This window comes from Palaemon carinicauda, chromosome 41 (assembly GCF_036898095.1).
Source record: "Palaemon carinicauda isolate YSFRI2023 chromosome 41, ASM3689809v2, whole genome shotgun sequence".
Taxonomy (NCBI): domain Eukaryota; kingdom Metazoa; phylum Arthropoda; class Malacostraca; order Decapoda; family Palaemonidae; genus Palaemon; species Palaemon carinicauda.
The window spans coordinates 53,127,208-53,144,707 of NC_090765.1; the positions used below are offsets into that span (position 1 = coordinate 53,127,208).

The 17,500-nt window shown below is 37.0% G+C and overlaps 1 protein-coding gene across 2 annotated transcripts in view; it reads left to right on the forward strand.

The window, feature by feature from the left end:
• Nucleotides 1–7,480, forward strand: part of LOC137632340 (uncharacterized) — a 31,335-nt gene extending 23,855 nt beyond the window's left edge. Inside the window, exons 2-6 of one of the 2 annotated variants that reach the window (XM_068364275.1) lie at nucleotides 103–348; nucleotides 1,180–2,763; nucleotides 3,922–4,193; nucleotides 5,258–5,374; nucleotides 6,623–7,480. In XM_068364275.1, the coding sequence (XP_068220376.1) occupies nucleotides 180–348; nucleotides 1,180–2,763; nucleotides 3,922–4,193; nucleotides 5,258–5,374; nucleotides 6,623–6,988 (2,508 nt within the window). In that variant the 5' untranslated portion in view covers nucleotides 103–179 and the 3' untranslated portion in view covers nucleotides 6,989–7,480. The remainder of the gene's footprint in view (nucleotides 1–102; nucleotides 349–1,179; nucleotides 2,764–3,921; nucleotides 4,194–5,257; nucleotides 5,375–6,622) is intronic. The other variant, XM_068364276.1, reaches the window with a different exon arrangement.
• Nucleotides 7,481–17,500: the final 10,020 nt, after the last annotated feature.

Consider the following 17,500-nt stretch of genomic DNA (forward strand, 5'->3'; position numbering starts at 1 on the left):
GCATGACGTTTAATATAATCATTATCATGTTTTAAATGTTTTGTATTGCTTTTATTATATTATACTGGTTTCCATTCATTCCCTGGTCTTCATTTCCCACAGGCCAAAACATCAAAGTCTTCGGACTGCAACCGGACATCTGGGAGTCCCCAAGGGACGACGTCTACTTGAGATATAACATGAGCAACCAACAGATGGCGTCAAGTGTCACAGAACTGACAATTTGTTCTCGCGTGTACCTCACAGCACTCACTTCTCTCTCCGTGCTCTTATCCTATGCCTCAGCGGACATCTATGACAACGCCATTATGATGTGTAAGGATGAAGTAATGTGCACCACTACAATGTGTAAGAATGCGTAGCATTTGTTGGAAGTTGTGGAAATTTTTCACAAATTTGATGACTTCAAAGTACGTGATAAGGTTGTATAAAATGAGGGCTTATGATTGCTTCTGCACTGTTCATTATTTAATGTTTTATACGGCACTTTATACTTTATGTATGATAATAATAATAATAATAATGATAATGATAATAATTGCTATGCACAAGTTCACAGTATATCACTAGCTTGTAAAAAAAATCCAACTCATTAATGTGAGATGGGCTAGTAGTTAGTAGCCCTGGTGAAAAAAATGTTTACCTCACCTTAAAACAAGCAAGGTAAATATAGAAAGTCCGTATAACTAAATCACTAATAGCATAAGATCATGGCAACACATCTAGATGCAAATACGAAGGTCAAACATTCTGAAGATTATGGTAACACTGATCTCGCACATGGAGTTTCCTTTAGAATTGTATTTATAATAAAATGTATTCTAAAAACTTCTTTTGTGTTGCTTATAAGAAGAAATTTATAGCTATTTCAAACTGATAGCATATAATAATTACTCTATGTCTATGCATTGCTAGACTTTAAGAAATAACTTTGCCCTCTATAGTAAATTCTTTTTAGCGAGGCAGATTTGCACCGACTCGCAGGGGTGCCCTTTTGGCTCGGAAACGTTTCCTGATCACTGATTGGTTGGATAAGATAATTCTAACCAATCAGATACCAGGAAACTTTTCCGAGCTGAAAGGGCACCGCTGCGAGTCGGTGCAAATGTGCCTCGTTAAAAAAGATTGAGTATAGTTAGGCAATTAATGAAATGACATTTATTTTCTCTACGTCAACAGATTTACGAGACGGAGTGCACTATTTCCGATACAACAACAAACCCCAATCAGCCATTGAAGAAATTACAGTCTCTACAGTTTTGAGAAACTGGCGTCATTACTGTCACGTGATAAGTGGGGAAACTTATTCATTCTACATAGATGGAGTAAAATATGTTGACAGTAAACTACAGGTGGATGACCGAGTGTTACCCCTCAACGGAACCTTTGTCATCGGGCAAGAACAAGATGGCCTGGATAGAAGGTACAACAGGTTTCAGATCTTGAAAGGTTACGTCGCTCAGTTCAACCTCTGGAGCTACGGCTTGGACTCCAAGAGCATTCGAGACATGGCAACGTGTAAGCAAGATTTGCAAGGAAACGTGGTTTCTTCTGACAGGGATGCAATGGACTTGATTAATGCTGACGTTAGATTGTTTCCAATCGAGGAATTCTGTAGTCAAAAAGAAAAATTCCTAATTTTTCCTGAATTATATACCTTCTTCCAAGCCTCTGAAATCTGCAAGCTTATGGGTTCCGTTTTATATATACCCACAACTCTTGCAGGAAATAATGAGTTAGTGAACATTTCAAGGAACTATGGCTACTGCCAAAGCATCAGCATCAGCATGTGGCTCGGTGCAACCGACAATCAAGAGGAAGGCGTCTGGAGAAAGATAAGTAACGAGGAAGTCCTGAAAGTGACTAATTTCAAGCAAGGACAACCTGACAACATCAAGTCAGAAAACTGCCTGGCCAGTGACAGAGATGGTTTTTGGGCGGATTATAACTGTATCGATCCAAATCAAGGGTGCGCGCCCTGCGAGGAGCACCTGCAGACGCCCCTCTTCTTAAGAGGTCTTTGTTTTAATCTAAAAACAGAAAGCATGGTAGAGATAATCGGATACTCGCAAGATGGTAAACCATACTTCCATGGGTACTATGGAATGGTGATCTATAAAGCTACTCCTGAGCAGTGGGCTTTATTTGACACAGTTACCAATAAAACGATGGCAAATTTGAACATGTCATCAGAGAGCTTATATCCAATTGGGAAACATTCATGGACCATAACTGATAGCATCTGTGATGTATCAATTGGAACCCAAATAGAGCTGAGCCTGTCAGCATGCGGAGATGAAAAGTACATGTGTAACAACGGCGAGTGTATCGACTTAAAATCTCGTTGCGACGCAAAGGACGACTGCAGCGACGAGTCCGATGAAGATAACTGTGCGATTCTGAGAATACCAGAAGATTACAGGAGCTTCAAACCTCCTAAGAATATCTTAAATTCTTCCCTTCCGTTGCAACCTCTCTTAAAAATTGAGTTTTTAAGATTTCTGAGTATTGAGGACGTTAAAGAAAGTATTCAGATTGAGTTTATGATTCAGCTTAGTTGGCCTGATTCAAGGATTAAATACATGAATCTCAGAGATGATACATTGGCCAATCAGTTGGCCGAAGGGGAAATAAACGAAATATGGCGGCCATCTACGAATTTCCCAAACATCAAAGATGGCGCGTTAAAGCTCCTTGGGGAAAACTTGTATGTTCTAAAGGTGAAAAACTCATTGATAGCGGACTTCAATGCTGTCAATATGGGTAAGTCTTATTAAAACAGTTATGATAACCGATAAATGTTAGGTATTAAAAAATCCACATTTATATATCGTTGTATATTTCAAAAACTTTTATCGTGTAATTGAAATGTCTTCAGTTCACTTTCAAATCAATGTATTTTTTTTTAATTCTTCAGCTAAAGAGGCACTTTGAAAAAAAGTGCACAAACTCGTGTTTTTTTTTTTTTTTAAATATACAACGATATATAACTGTAAATTTTGAATACCAAAGATTCTTAGACACGAGATGATTAACAAGTTAACAAATGTTATTCAAATTTGATAAATGGTAATTACACCAATACTTTTAGTGTTACATTAATCTCATTCTAAAGTTTATGTATACTTATCTATTATGACGTTGTTACTAATCATAAATTATTTCTTATTCTATACTTATATAGGCTATACTTTATTTGCCTGTTCCTTATTTTCTTTCCTCACTGGGCTACTATCTCTGATGGAGCCCTTGAGCTGGCAGCATTCTTCTTTTCAAAACCGGGCTGTAGCCTGGCTAGTAATAATGATAATATCTCAAATGAGAACACTGAAAAATATCTAGATCCTAGAGTATCTAGCATCTAAATAAACTTAGACATGTTAAGGGGGTTGCTTCAACTATTTGCAAATAAATTAAAAAACATATCCAAACCTCCCTAGCATCTCTACTGGTAAAATAAAAACATGAAAGCTTCCGATGTAGCTTAAAAGAAGTTTGCTATAAAGAGAAGAAACTGAAATGCATAACCCTCATTTACAGCAATATACATACGTTTTACATACATGACAGCACAGGTATAGAGCGCACTCGTAGAAGACTCAATTGCCTTAGGTGAGTGGATCACAAACTACCTTCATCTGCTCATCAATGTACTAGATATGCAAATGGCACTACTAGTGTTGCAGGCAAGTTTGAATCAGCTTGAAAGTTGCACCAAGATATTTGGCTGTGTACGAGGCCTTTTTGAGCAACCCGAAGCAAAACTATTGTTTAAAGGAATTGTTCTATTAAGAAAGCTGCACATAACAGGTTTGATTAGTTTGTAACGGGCTGTGGAAACAATTTCCTTGCACTAACTAGCTCATCCAACTGAAATGAAACGTCTATGATATTTGACATACACATGGCCTTTTCCGACAGATGAAATTTATGGAGGAGATGCAGCAATGATTGTGCAACAACAACATTACAGTGGCAGCTTCGTGTGCACTTTTGATGTCTTCTACTACCCATTTGACGAGCAAGAATGCAGCATCCTTGTTCAATTCTCCTCTGTAAGCAAAGAACTTGTCGCTTTCACTACCAACGGATCCTCGACGGCGTATGGCCAGAGCGCTAAGCTTCCAATCTATATTGTCAGCGATTTCTTTGCTCTGGTGCCTTCCAATGAGACGCGACTTAGTATGGTACAGGTGAGTCTCCTGTTTGAGGTTAACTGGATTCCTTCGAATAAGGTTGTGGTGGCATATTGGAAACCTCTCTGCCTGGGGATCTGCTAGACGGGAGATCGAGTCCCGCTCAAACTTGATAGTTTCTTGTAGTGTCTGTAACCTCACCATCCTTGCAAGCTAAGAATAAGGGTGTTTTGAGAGCCTATAGCTCTACCAGTTGAGTCATCAACAGCCATTGCCTGGCCCTCCCTGTCCCTAGCTTGGTTGGGTCGATAGGGGACTTGCCTTGTCTCTAGGGTATTATCACTGTCCCTTGCCTCTGCCATTCATGGACGACCTTTAAAACTTATGTAAATAGTGTCGTTGAGTGCATGGAATACAAATATATCTATAAAGACATAATCACTAGTATGTTAATCTTTAGCATGATAGTTTTAATTAATTCCTTGTGTACTTATTTTCTCTAACCTTACCATAGTGAAAACAAATAATAGATGAATAAATAAATGAATGGATTACTCATTAGTATGTAGTTCTAGAATGTAGCAATCTAGAGACAAAAATCAGAATGGGATAGAATAGATATTTCGAGACTAAAAACTCAAATGAGTAAAGCCAATATATGATATAGTTCTAACACAGTCGTGTCCATGAGATGTATTAAATAATTCAAGTTAAAATTACAGTTCCATATATATATATATATATATATATATATATATATATATATATATATATATATATATATATATATATATATATATATATATATATATATATATATATATATATGTATTGAAATCCTGCTCATAACTTTAAGAAAATAATTAATTGTTCTTTGTTTAATTCCATTGTGATTTCTTGAATGTTTTTCGTCAAAACACCTTTCCGTATCTGTCAATAAAATTTACTTAATTGCTAATTTCATATTACCTCTTCTTTTAATGTACTTCTTTCCTTCGAAATTTTCTAGTATTTTGCATATGTTAAAACTTCATTAATAGGTCAATGGCCTCTTGGGCCAATTCCAGCAAGGATAATGATTTATAAATGACAATAATAATAAATCTATCTGCTATTTCCAGGTGGGATTCATGTTAACAAGAAGATACACCTTAATTGTGCTCTCAATATATCTGCCGTCTCTCATGTTGCTTGCAATTGGATACGCCACATTGTTTGTTGAAGTACGATTCCTAGAGGTAAGTTCATGAATACTATTCCTTGCTCTGATTGTGAAATGGTCCTAAAACTATTACTACAAGTGACAAGCCTTCTTTCTGAAAATGGGAATATCACTTCTTCATATTAGATCATAGAACAATTTTGTACAATATTGGGAAAAATTATTGCATTAATTACACTGTACTTCGAAAAAGCATCGTGAAGACACTCACCCAGCACAAATGTTATTTACTCAAAGTTTGTTTCATAAAATGTATCTTTTATTTGTTGCCGGTGTATTGTATTTCTGGACGTTAGAGTTTGTTTTAAGAATTTGGAAGGAGGTTATGTTTTACCCCCTGTTTGTGTGTCTCTGCCTGTGTTTGTTTGTGAACAGCTTCCTGTGCACAATTTTAACCGTAGAGTAATGAAAATTGCAGGGATTGACTGCTACGTGAAAAGCTAAAAATTATTAAATTTTGGAAGGTCAAAAGTTTTGGTCACGGTCAAGCAAATGTCCAATTCACGTAATCAGCCATAAGTTTGGATAGCGTTGTCATAGAGACTTTAAACGTGGTTCATATATGAATGTATGAAAATACACCCCAATTAATACATGTTAAAGTCAAAGTCCAAGGTCGAGCAGAAGTTCAAGAAATAAACTGCCATGGCGGAGGTTTGCTGTCTACTAAGTACCCCTCTAGTTCCTCTTTTACTTGTCCAATTTGCGTTAATGAGAAGGTAGGTATGTTGGTAACTAGTCTTTTTGGCGAGGAAGACTTGTTGCATGGTGAGGAAGAAGCTATAGTTAAGAATAATTGTCTTGCGTAGATGTAAACCTTTTAGGTTTACGTTATGATAACTGGGGCGAGGTAAGGTTACCAATGAGGTCAATATTAGTGATCTTGTTGACCTGACCCCAACCTGAGGGACATTCGAGAGTTTGGGGGAGGTTCACGTGAGAGTTAGTGTTGCTTATACCTCATATTAGTGAAATCATTGTGGGATTGTATGAGATCAGTGTGGGAAGGTAGGAATAAGGAAAAAAATATATAGCTGGTTGGATTAGTGAGTTGGGTCAACCTGACTTGTGCCATGTTTCGGAGTTCTGCGTCGAAACTTGGATTGCCCGTGCAATCGACGACTTCGCCCTGCAGAGCTGAGAGGGTTAGAGCAATAGTTTATGTATATTTTTAGTACTTTAATCCGGGTAGACGACTTTAGTCACTTAAGCTAATACGAGCTGTTAGCACCAACACTCCTAACAATCTCCTTCTCTACCCAAGGTGCGTCTCCAAGTAGCGCTCACGACATTACTGGTGCTGTACACTTTCTTCAACCAAACTTCTTCATCGCTACCACAGACAGCCTACGTGAAACTGATCGACATGTGGTTCTTCTTCTGCACGATCTTCCTCTTCATCATCATCTTAATCCACGTCTTCGCCGAGAAGTTCGGCAAGAACAAGGTCATTTCCGTCGGGAGCGGGAATGGAAACATGGGCTTCGGCAAAGTGGCTCCAGGAATGATTTTAAAAATCAAAAACATGATGTCTTCAGGAGACCAGTTCTTGGTTACCGTGCGGACCATCATAGGACCAACTGTCCTCATTATTTTCTTCTTCGCTTATCTGTTCGTGATTCTTACTTAGAATTCTTGTCGATTATTTTGGCGGTCCCAAGATTTTCAGGTTTCGAGTGTTGCTATTTTCAAGTCATGATTGATGTACGAGTAATCGAATCCAAATTGTCCCCATGCATAATGCAAAAATAGAACGTGGCATAATTGGTAAAAATAATTGTAGTATAAACAACCAATGAAACCCACTGTCTGACATAAGTAAAGACCAGAAGTAATGATAACATTGGTAAAAATAATTGTGGTATAAACAACCAAGGAAGTGCACTGTCTGATATAAGTAAAGACCAGAAGTACACATCAACAACAAATATATGTACATATCTAATACTCACTATTTTTTACTTAAACCATCCTTTATTTTATAACCTTTAACGAGGGACCTAGGTTAAATATGAAAGAAAAGTCATTCTATACTAAGGGCAAAATTTTAAAGTAGAAAATCAAACACAATACTTGAAAAATTATTAAAAATGATATAGAAAAATTATGAGTCCTTTATACCAATGATTCTTACATACCTCAGTATAATTAAGAATCTCAAGTTTTGTAATATTAACCTCTATAATGTACAAAATTCATCTATTCTTCTGACTTCAGTGCTCGTGTATTTCTTTGCTTGATAAAATGAAGCATAATAACATTACGTATTTTTCTTTCAACCGAACCAAAAATTAATACTACGTCCTTCAAATACCTTTACTTCTTATAAGGCACCGTCGTTCAATTAGTTCATTATGCATGTTCCATAAGATTTTTCATCACTCTGACCATCCTTTACATTCAGGTCTCCCTGGACAATTCTATCCTGTTCGTAATACTGGGCAGGCAGTTATTCTAATAAAATGAAGCATAATAACATTACGTATTTTTCTTTCAACCGAACCAAAAATTAATACTACGTTCTTCAAATACCTTTACTTCTTATAAGGCACCGTCGTTCAATTAGTTCATTATGCATATTGCATAAGATTTTTCATCACTCTGACCATCCTTTACATTCAGGTCTCCCTGGACAATTCTATCCTGTTCGTAATACTGGGCAGGCAGTTATTCTAATAAAATGAAGCATAATAACATTACGTATTTTTCTTTCAACCGAACCAAAAATTAATACTACGTTCTTCAAATACCTTTACTTCTTATAAGGCACCGTCGTTCAATTAGTTCATTATGCATATTGCATAAGATTTTTCATCACTCTGACCATCCTTTACATTCAGGTCTCCCTGGACAATTCTATCCTGTTCGTAATACTAGGCAGGCAGTTAATTCTAATAGCCAGGCCTTCTCCGTCGTGAGGCCAAATACTACACAGTATTCTAGAAGTTTTATTCCAGCTGTGACCAAGTTGTGGAATGATCTTCCTACTCGGGTCGTTGAATCAGTAGAACTTCAAAAGTTCAAAGTTGCAGCAAATGTCTTCATGTTGACCAGGCTGACATGAGTCTTTTTATAGTTAATATATGACATATCTGTTTTTGACATTGTTAATAGTTTATATAGGACATATCTGTTTTGACGTTGTTACTGTTTTTAGAATGATTTATTTTCATAGTTTATTTATTTCCTTATTTCCTTTCCTCACTGGGCTATTTTTCCCTATTGGAGCCCTTGGGCTTATAGCATCTTGCTTTTCCAATTAGGGTTGTAGCTTGGATAATAATAATAATAATAATAATAATAATAATAATAATAATAATAATAATAATAATAATAATAATAATAACAATAATAATAATAATAAAGAAGCAAATCAAAGATGATTCTGATAGTTGAAGTTAGCGAGAAAAGTTTATTCATTGCTGGCCACTTTCTTATTTTATATATAATTTACGAATATTCTTATAGAATATATCTCAAACCACCATTAAGATAACGAAGGACGATAAATTAAAGGGGATTTTACGACTTGGGGAGACATCAATCAGTTATTTTACTTCTTTAACTCTAGCGTAGAAAAAGTGCAAGGAAGAATTTTTGACATAGTATCAAAACACAGAACAGAAGACGGTGAAAACTCCAGAGAGATTAAAGGAAAATTATGATACTAAAGCAAATGATAGATAATCAGTGGTCTCTAAAGATATGCAGTAATGCTTATAGCATCTTTAAAAGTATCGTATGCATATTCTAGCTTGTTTTAAAATACGATTTGAAATGACTGGTGTATGTCTAATAAATTATTATAGTCTACCCAAGAAATATAGTTTTCTTTAAAATAGGTATTATTCGTTTTCTATTACTAAATAGCATAATCTAATGTAAATATATCACCGTGCATTGTTCATGCTTGTAATGATAGACAATCGGAGAAGTGTTTAAAAAAGGGGTAAGCTAAATATTCATAAAAAGAGGAGATGGAAATGCTAGGTGTGGTGGAAGTCCTCGATTGTTTAGATAAAAATTTCTTTGTTGGAAAGCCGTTACAAAGGCTTTGTCCTGACACTTAATCCCTACTACTACTGTAACTGCATTGTTGTTGTGTCTCTGGAGATAGTGTAGAAATAGAGGTTAGAAAATTGAAATCAGTACGAAAGGATACATTGAAATATTGAAGTTGTCTTTTACTAGTGCTTTTTTAAAGAATGAAGGTATTTCAAGCTGTTTTTTTATTTATATTTTTCGTAAATATATCTTCGTTTTAGAATTTGAATAACCTATGGTTTTGTTTCAAAACGTATAAATGATTAGAATAGATTTTATGTATATGTTTGAGTGATATCATTTTCGTCACTACTCATCACGTAGATGAATTCTTATCAAGTTCAAACTACGCAACAGAAAAAAATGTTTTTGTTTCAGCCAAAATGTAATATATTTGAAAAGTAAATAAACAAACCAAAGTAGCTGTCATTTGTTTCCTATGTAAGCCAAACGAAATTAGCCTAGTTAAGATTATTTTAGCCTACCACGCAGAACTATATCTCTGTACCAAGCCTGAAAACTTTCAATCAATCAATCTCTGTACCAACTTGGGTTGGAACGATGCAGGGAGCGTAATAGACGTGAATGATATTCCCTATTGAGAGGTCGTAGGCTAATCTTAGATTATTTGTTACAATGTTCGTGACAAAATATATATATATATATATATATATATATATATATATATATATATATATATATATATATATATATATATATATATATGTGTGTGTGTGTGTGTGTTAATAATAATATCATTATTACTGTTATAGTTATTATCATGAAATGTTTACCTCTCATAAACGTTCTGGCTTGGATTCCTTTCCTGCTCCAAATACTCTAAGGTCCTTGCACTCCTCTTTTAACTAGAATTACTTGTAACTTACGACTCCATTTCCAAAGGAATAACCATGGTTATACTCCAATAGTATAAATATCTTTATTATTATTATTTTTATTATTTTTATTATTATTATTATTATTATTATTATTATTATTTTTATTTTTATTATTATTGTTATCATTATTATTATTTTTATTGTTATTTTTATTTTAATTATTATATTATTATTGTTATTATTTTTATTAGTATTTTTATTATTGGTTTTTATTATTATTATTATTATTATTATTATTATTTTTATTACTTCTATTATAATCATCATTATTATTTAGCAGTAGTAGTAGTAGTAGTAGTATTAAAAGTTTTATTATTACTATTATTATAATTATCATTATTATTATTATCATTATTGTTATTAGTAGTAGTAGTAGTAGTGTGGAGAATTTTTTAATGGTTGCGTTCTGAGTGGGAACTTGGTCCGGGAAAGTCTCCTTATAACAGTTACACAAAGTTCAACAGGGGAGGATAGGAGCACTTACTCTCGGGGCACAAACACCCTGCTAATACTTTACTGTCACAATTCACTAACCATCACTCACATACAAAAGGGAAATTTTACTGTCAGAGGCCGGAGAACTCCACACAATTTGAAATAATTTATGGCCTACTCTAGCTTTGTCAGGGCTAGAGTCATCTCACTCTAAGGCTCTGTTTCGATTCCGTCCCAGCTACCCCAATGAGATGCTGGACAGTTATTTTACGTTAATGTAAGGTAGACAAAATCCAAAATGGGAGCAGTGATGTAAAGTAGTTTAAAAGTTTAAAGATAAGGATCTTTACCTTCGAAGCAAATATGTTAATGCAAAGTACCTCGCTATTACCACCTATAGACTTACTTAGGTTTTCTCTTTAAATACTGGGTACTTTGTCCCGTGATTAACTATTCATTTCACACATTAAAACAAATGAGGGAGCAAAAATACTAAAGAGGTTTAATTAACCTAATATTGATTTATTTCACAAATTTACATGAAAGAAACGGACATCTTAACAAAGGCAAAAAATGGTATAAAAAGAAAGCAATTCAAAATGATGAAAATTAGTTAGTTAGACACGTGGTCTACCATAATAAAAATCCAAATGGGGTCTGGCACGTGGCCCACGTGACCCAGAGACTATGTTAGTCTCAAAAGGCAAAAAATTGTATAGAAAAAATATATACACACAATCCCACCGCACACAGTCCGAATAGTGTAATTAGCCAGGTACCCTATAAAGTTAAAATTAGTCTAAGCTAATAAAAAATGGGGGAAAACTAAATGGCCATTGATGTAGTACCTGCACTCCTTTGAAGTTTAGTCCTATGCCCGAGATAGCTGTTGACCTGGTTGTTGCACTAATTGGCACGCTGCACTCTTGCCTGGCTCACCCCAAGAATTCTCACTGTGGCTGCAACTAGGTACACCAGGGACCTCTTCTCAATCTCTCCGACCGGCAGCAACAGGACTCGTTGGTGAGACACGTTTTGGAAGAGGGGGGGCGAGGGGTGAGCCAGAAGTGGCCGGGTTCAATGACCAGGCAGGTCAGCAGGCCAGGGCAGCTTTTCGTAGAATGTGCTCGACACTACGGTCGAAGAGATCACCTGGCTTCACCTTTCCAGACAGGTGAAGAGCTTGATGCGCATGGTAATCCATTGGGGTTGCCATATCGGGACTTCAGGACAGGGCAATATATTGTTGAAAGGAGTGCAGAGGAGGCAGGATTTTGTACTAAATACTCAGATAAATCTTGCTGCTCTGAGGGAGGTTATATATACAATAATCCTACCTATTCTGGCTTACTAAAAATAATATTTTAAATGATTAATTAGCAATGGACTGGTACGATGAGCATACATCTTAAAATTAACAAACCTTAATTGGTATTGAGAAATATAAGATGCATTAATTCAGCAGTATTGGAATTTATATAAAAATGTAGTTTAGGAATTTTAATCTCGACCCATGTAGTTTAAGGAAAGAACCAACATACGCCGTGGTTACACTAAGGCCCTCTATCGTGCGTATCTACGCTGTGACGTCACGAGCATGGCGTGCGCCACTGTCAACAAGTTTAAGTTAGTCCTCCCTATGTTTCATTAAAGAAAACTAGATGTAGGAGAGAATGTTTAAGGGGTAGCTATAGTATTAGTAGAAGAGAGCTAAAAATACGATTAAAAGAAGAAGAGTGAAGAAAATTCTTCACACCCTGGGGATAAAGGGGAGAAAAAAGGGAGAGGGGTTAGTTCCGGCAAATGTGATTCAACTACTTGTTAGTATGAGCGAGATAAGCTTACTGGCTGAATGATGAGTGAAGTTCTTCACATCAACGTCCGTTTAAAGTTAACAAAACGCCTTTAACGTTAATTGAAATCAATTGAATCAAAGTTATGCTTTCACGTGAATTTGGGGAATATTGAACCACGCAGGCAATGCTTCACGGAAGCGTTAAGTTAAGCATATGATCAGTTTTAACTTTAAACGTACGATGCAATAATAACAGAACGATTAAAAGTACTCAATTCTTCCCACCCTAGGGGTACGGATAGAGTAAAGAAAACGAAAGCCAATTACGATCGAGTTCAGCAACAAGTCCGGCCAAATGACAAATTAAAAATTATGGGGGTGAATCCCAATCCCGGTCTGACACCCAACGTTTTACATAAAATGATTTTACAAAGAAATTTACTGGCGTAATGAAAACTTTGTATTCATCGCCTGACAAAGGGAGAAAAGCTACTTCCTTCTCGGCGATTAAAGGTGAAAATTTGTTTGACACTAGCCTGAATGATAAATCGAGACGAACTAGGTCTATGGGGACATCGTATTTAGGACAGCTTGGGTCTTGGATGTCGTCTTTAAGAAAAACGTTTAAGATGGGAACATTAAAAACAATACTTAATTTCAGCACGAGCTGAAGGATGTCAGGGGGATTATAGCAACATGACAAGTTGTCAAGGCAAGAATTAAATTTACGTTTTAAAGTTAAAGCATGGGACTGACCGGAAAAATGCTGCTGAATGACTTGGCAAAAATAATAAAAGTTTAATGTGACGTCATATATGACTGAATAAAAATAATGAATAACGTTCAATGTACCGTTATCCTCAAGCAAGGTGAATCGTAAACAGGCTCTTAGCTCCGGTGCTAGGTCTACGTGTGCGACCTTCGCTAAATCCACCGTCAGTGCACAAGGTTCCTTTCTGACTGCTAAGGTCTTAACATTGTGACCACGCGGCTCTTTCTGAGGGCGGGTTTCAAATCCTAACGGGGATGGTTTAGCGTCAACACGGGTTGGAGCGGATGTTACGGGCTTAAGAATAGGACAATCAGGCAAAGCGAGCACTGGTCCATGGGATGGTACGGTTTTAGTTATTGAATTTACCGGTACAGGCCTCTGCTGGCCATCACGCACACGGTTAAGTTGAGTGGTATTTGCGCTACCACTTGGGGGGTCCATGACAAGACTGTGATTGGTATTTCCTCCGGGACGGACTGTCACCGGCGGCAAAGACAAAGGGGGTTGAGAGCGATCAAACGCTGGTGGCTTAAGGTTTGGAGATGAGGACGGAGCACGTGTGACTGACACAAATTCACTAATCGTATGCCGTGTTGGCAACATAGTATTGAAATGTGATGGTTTTACAGGTTGAGGAATTGAGACAAAATTACGGACATTGTGTCTGACTGCCGAGACATCAAAAGGATCAACTAGGGGACGTGTCACTGAAGGTGTCATCTTCGTTGAAGAACAAGACTGATTAGGTTTAATTATTAAATTGGGATGAGCCATGAGGCTATTAAAAGCAATCTCAATTTTACTCGACCAGGCAGCAAGTACGGGATAATTTAATTTAACAATGGGATGGTCGTAATGACGTCTCCAAAAATTCTTGTAATGGTTAAGTTCGTCTCTTACTTTACTAATTTCACTTTTAAAATGACCCACGGCTTCAGGACCCATGTTGGGAAAATCTACTGAAGCGAGAGCATGAAGTGCTATGTCTGCGTCCTCACACACAAAGGTGAATGTCAACTCCTGTTCCTTAAGCCTAACGTTAATCTCCTCTGGGCTGAGCGATTCCGCCTTAGGCGTTGGAGGGATGTTTACGTTACTAGTGAAGTCCGCCATCTTGGAATGACCACGTTTTGATGAACGGATTCGTGGAAGCAAACAAAGGGTAACTGAATTTTCAAAGGAACGTGAAAATGAAACGTTACAAATTTGCAAGAGTGATAAATGAATATCTAAATTTACTCATGATGGGAGAAAAAGTTAAATGGACAAAAACATATAAATCATGAAATTACTTTAAAAATTCAAAGTGACCGGGTCCAACAAAGCAGACGATGCCCAGGTCACGTGACGTGAAAGATTTTGCTAAAATGAATTATTTACGCACGTGGCGATAATGACTAATTAATTTACTTTAAAGAAGAGCATATTAGAAAGCACATGGGCTTATGAATGCAAAAAGGGTAAGTTAAAAGTGAAAATAACAGGTCGAGGCTGACACTGTTGTGACGATTTCACAATTACGGGTGCACTAAGGCGACCACTGAACTATTCAAAATGTAGATTGGCGCACAAGGCAGCGACTTAGATTTTAAAGTGCACTCTCTTGGAGGCTAAACAATATGAAATTTCCCTCACGCGGAGGTAAAACAAAAATATCCTCGCTAAAGGACAAAAACAATATTTCCTCGCTAAAGGAAATTAAATTAACTACACGCAGTAATTTACTTACGGTAGCAAACAATTACGAACCCTTAGTTTGGGCTGTAAACAAGATCCGCCATCTCGGAACAAACACGTGGAATGAAACGGACTTGGTGTTATTAAGTTTCTACGTTATTTTTAAGAACACTTAAAATTATGCTGCGCCAATTCGCTCTTTAGGACAAGGACACGTGCTAGATATACGGGAACGTTAGTTAGAAAGGTTAAGGTTGGTTAGGGAAGGTAAACGACACAAAGGAAGGTAGACCAAGGTACAAAATGTTACAAATTAAATGCTTAGCTAGCAAAATTAGTTGACAGGACGAGTACACCGGTGCTCTAGCTGAGCAGTAATCACGGGCGTCTGAACAACAAAAACCTTAGTTCAAGTAGCTTAGAACTATCTGGTATAAGTGGATTCCGCCACACGTGGGTGAACGGATCCGAGACAAAGTGAAGTTCCTACGACAAATTCTAGTCTTTCTGTAGAGAACATTCAAGCAACAAATTAACCTGGTTACGTAGTTCTTTCCTTAAACACGTGGTCGATACAAAAACATCATGATGATTACAAATTTCTCTTCCCAATTAAAGTCTGGGCATTACACATTCGACAAACTGGCTGTGTGCGTGTGGGTAAGTGATATAGCGAGTTACTATATGCTTAATCAAGCTGATTAATTACGTTAATGCTTCACAAGTCAAAGGTAATAGATCCGGTTCGAAGGACCACTCGTGTGGAGAATTTTTCAATGGTTACGTTCTGAGTGGGAACTTAGTCCGGGAAAGTCTCCTTATAACAGTTACATAAAGTTCAACAGGGGAGGATAGGAGCACTTACTCTCGGGGCACAAACACCCTGCTAATACTTTACTGTCACAATTCACTAACCATCACTCACATACAAAAGGGAAATTTTACTGTCCAGAGGCCTAAGCACTCCACACGTAGGATTAAGATTAATTTATGGCCTACTCTGAGAATTTTTTAATGGTTACGTTCTGAGTGGGAACTTAGTCCGGGAAAGTCTCCTTATAACAGTTACACAAAGTTCAACAGGGGAGGATAGGAGCACTTACTCTCGGGGCACAAACACCCTGCTAATACTTTACTGTCACAATTCACAAACCAACACTCTAAATACAAAAGGGGGAAATTTTACTGTCCAGAGGCCTAAGCACTCCACACGTAGGATTAAGAATAATTTATGGCCTACTCTAGCTTTGTCAGGGCTAGAGTCATCTCATTCTCAGGCTCTGTTCCGGCTCCGTCCCAGCTACCCCAATGAGATGCTGGACAGTTATTTTACGTTAATGTAAGGTAGACAAAATCCAAAATGGGAGCAGTGATGTAAAGTAGTTTAAAAGTTTAAAGATAAGGATCTTTACCTTCGAAGCAAATATATTAATGCAAAGTACCTCGCTGTTACCACCTATAGACTTACTTAGGTTTTCTCTTTAAATACTGGGTACTTTGTCCCGTGATTAACTATTCATTTCACACATTAAAACAAATGAGGGAGCAAAAATACTAAAGAGGTTTAATTAACCTAATATTGATTTATTTCACAAATTTACATGAAAGAAACGGACATCTTAACAAAGGCAAAAAATGGTATAAAAAGAAAGCAATTCAAAATGATGAAAATTAGTTAGTTAGACACGTGGTCTACCATAATAAAAATCCAAATGGGGTCTGGCACGTGGCCCACGTGACCCAGAGACTATGTTAGTCTCAAAAGGCAAAAAATTGTATAGAAAAAATATATACACACAATCCCACCGCACACAGTCCGAATAGTGTAATTAGCCAGGTACCCTATAAAGTTAAAATTAGTCTAAGCTAATAAAAAATGGGGGAAAACTAAATGGCCATTGATGTAGTACCTGCACTCCTTTGAAGTTTAGTCCTATGCCCGAGATAGCTGTTGACCTGGTTGTTGCACTAATTGGCACGCTGCACTCTTGCCTGGCTCACCCCAAGAATTCTCACTGTGGCTGCAACTAGGTACACCAGGGACCTCTTCTCAATCTCTCCGACCGGCAGCAACAGGACTCGTTGGTGAGACACGTTTTGGAAGAGGGGGGGCGAGGGGTGAGCCAGAAGTGGCCGGGTTCAATGACCAGGCAGGTCAGCAGGCCAGGGCAGCTTTTCGTAGAATGTGCTCGACACTACGGTCGAAGAGATCACCTGGCTTCACCTTTCCAGACAGGTGAAGAGCTTGATGCGCATGGTAATCCATTGGGGTTGCCATATCGGGACTTCAGGACAGGGCAATATATTGTTGAAAGGAGTGCAGAGGAGGCAGGATTTTGTACTAAATACTCAGATAAATCTTGCTGCTCTGAGGGAGGTTATATATACAATAATCCTACCTATTCTGGCTTACTAAAAATAATATTTTAAATGATTAATTAGCAATGGACTGGTACGATGAGCATACATCTTAAAATTAACAAACCTTAATTGGTATTGAGAAATATAAGATGCATTAAT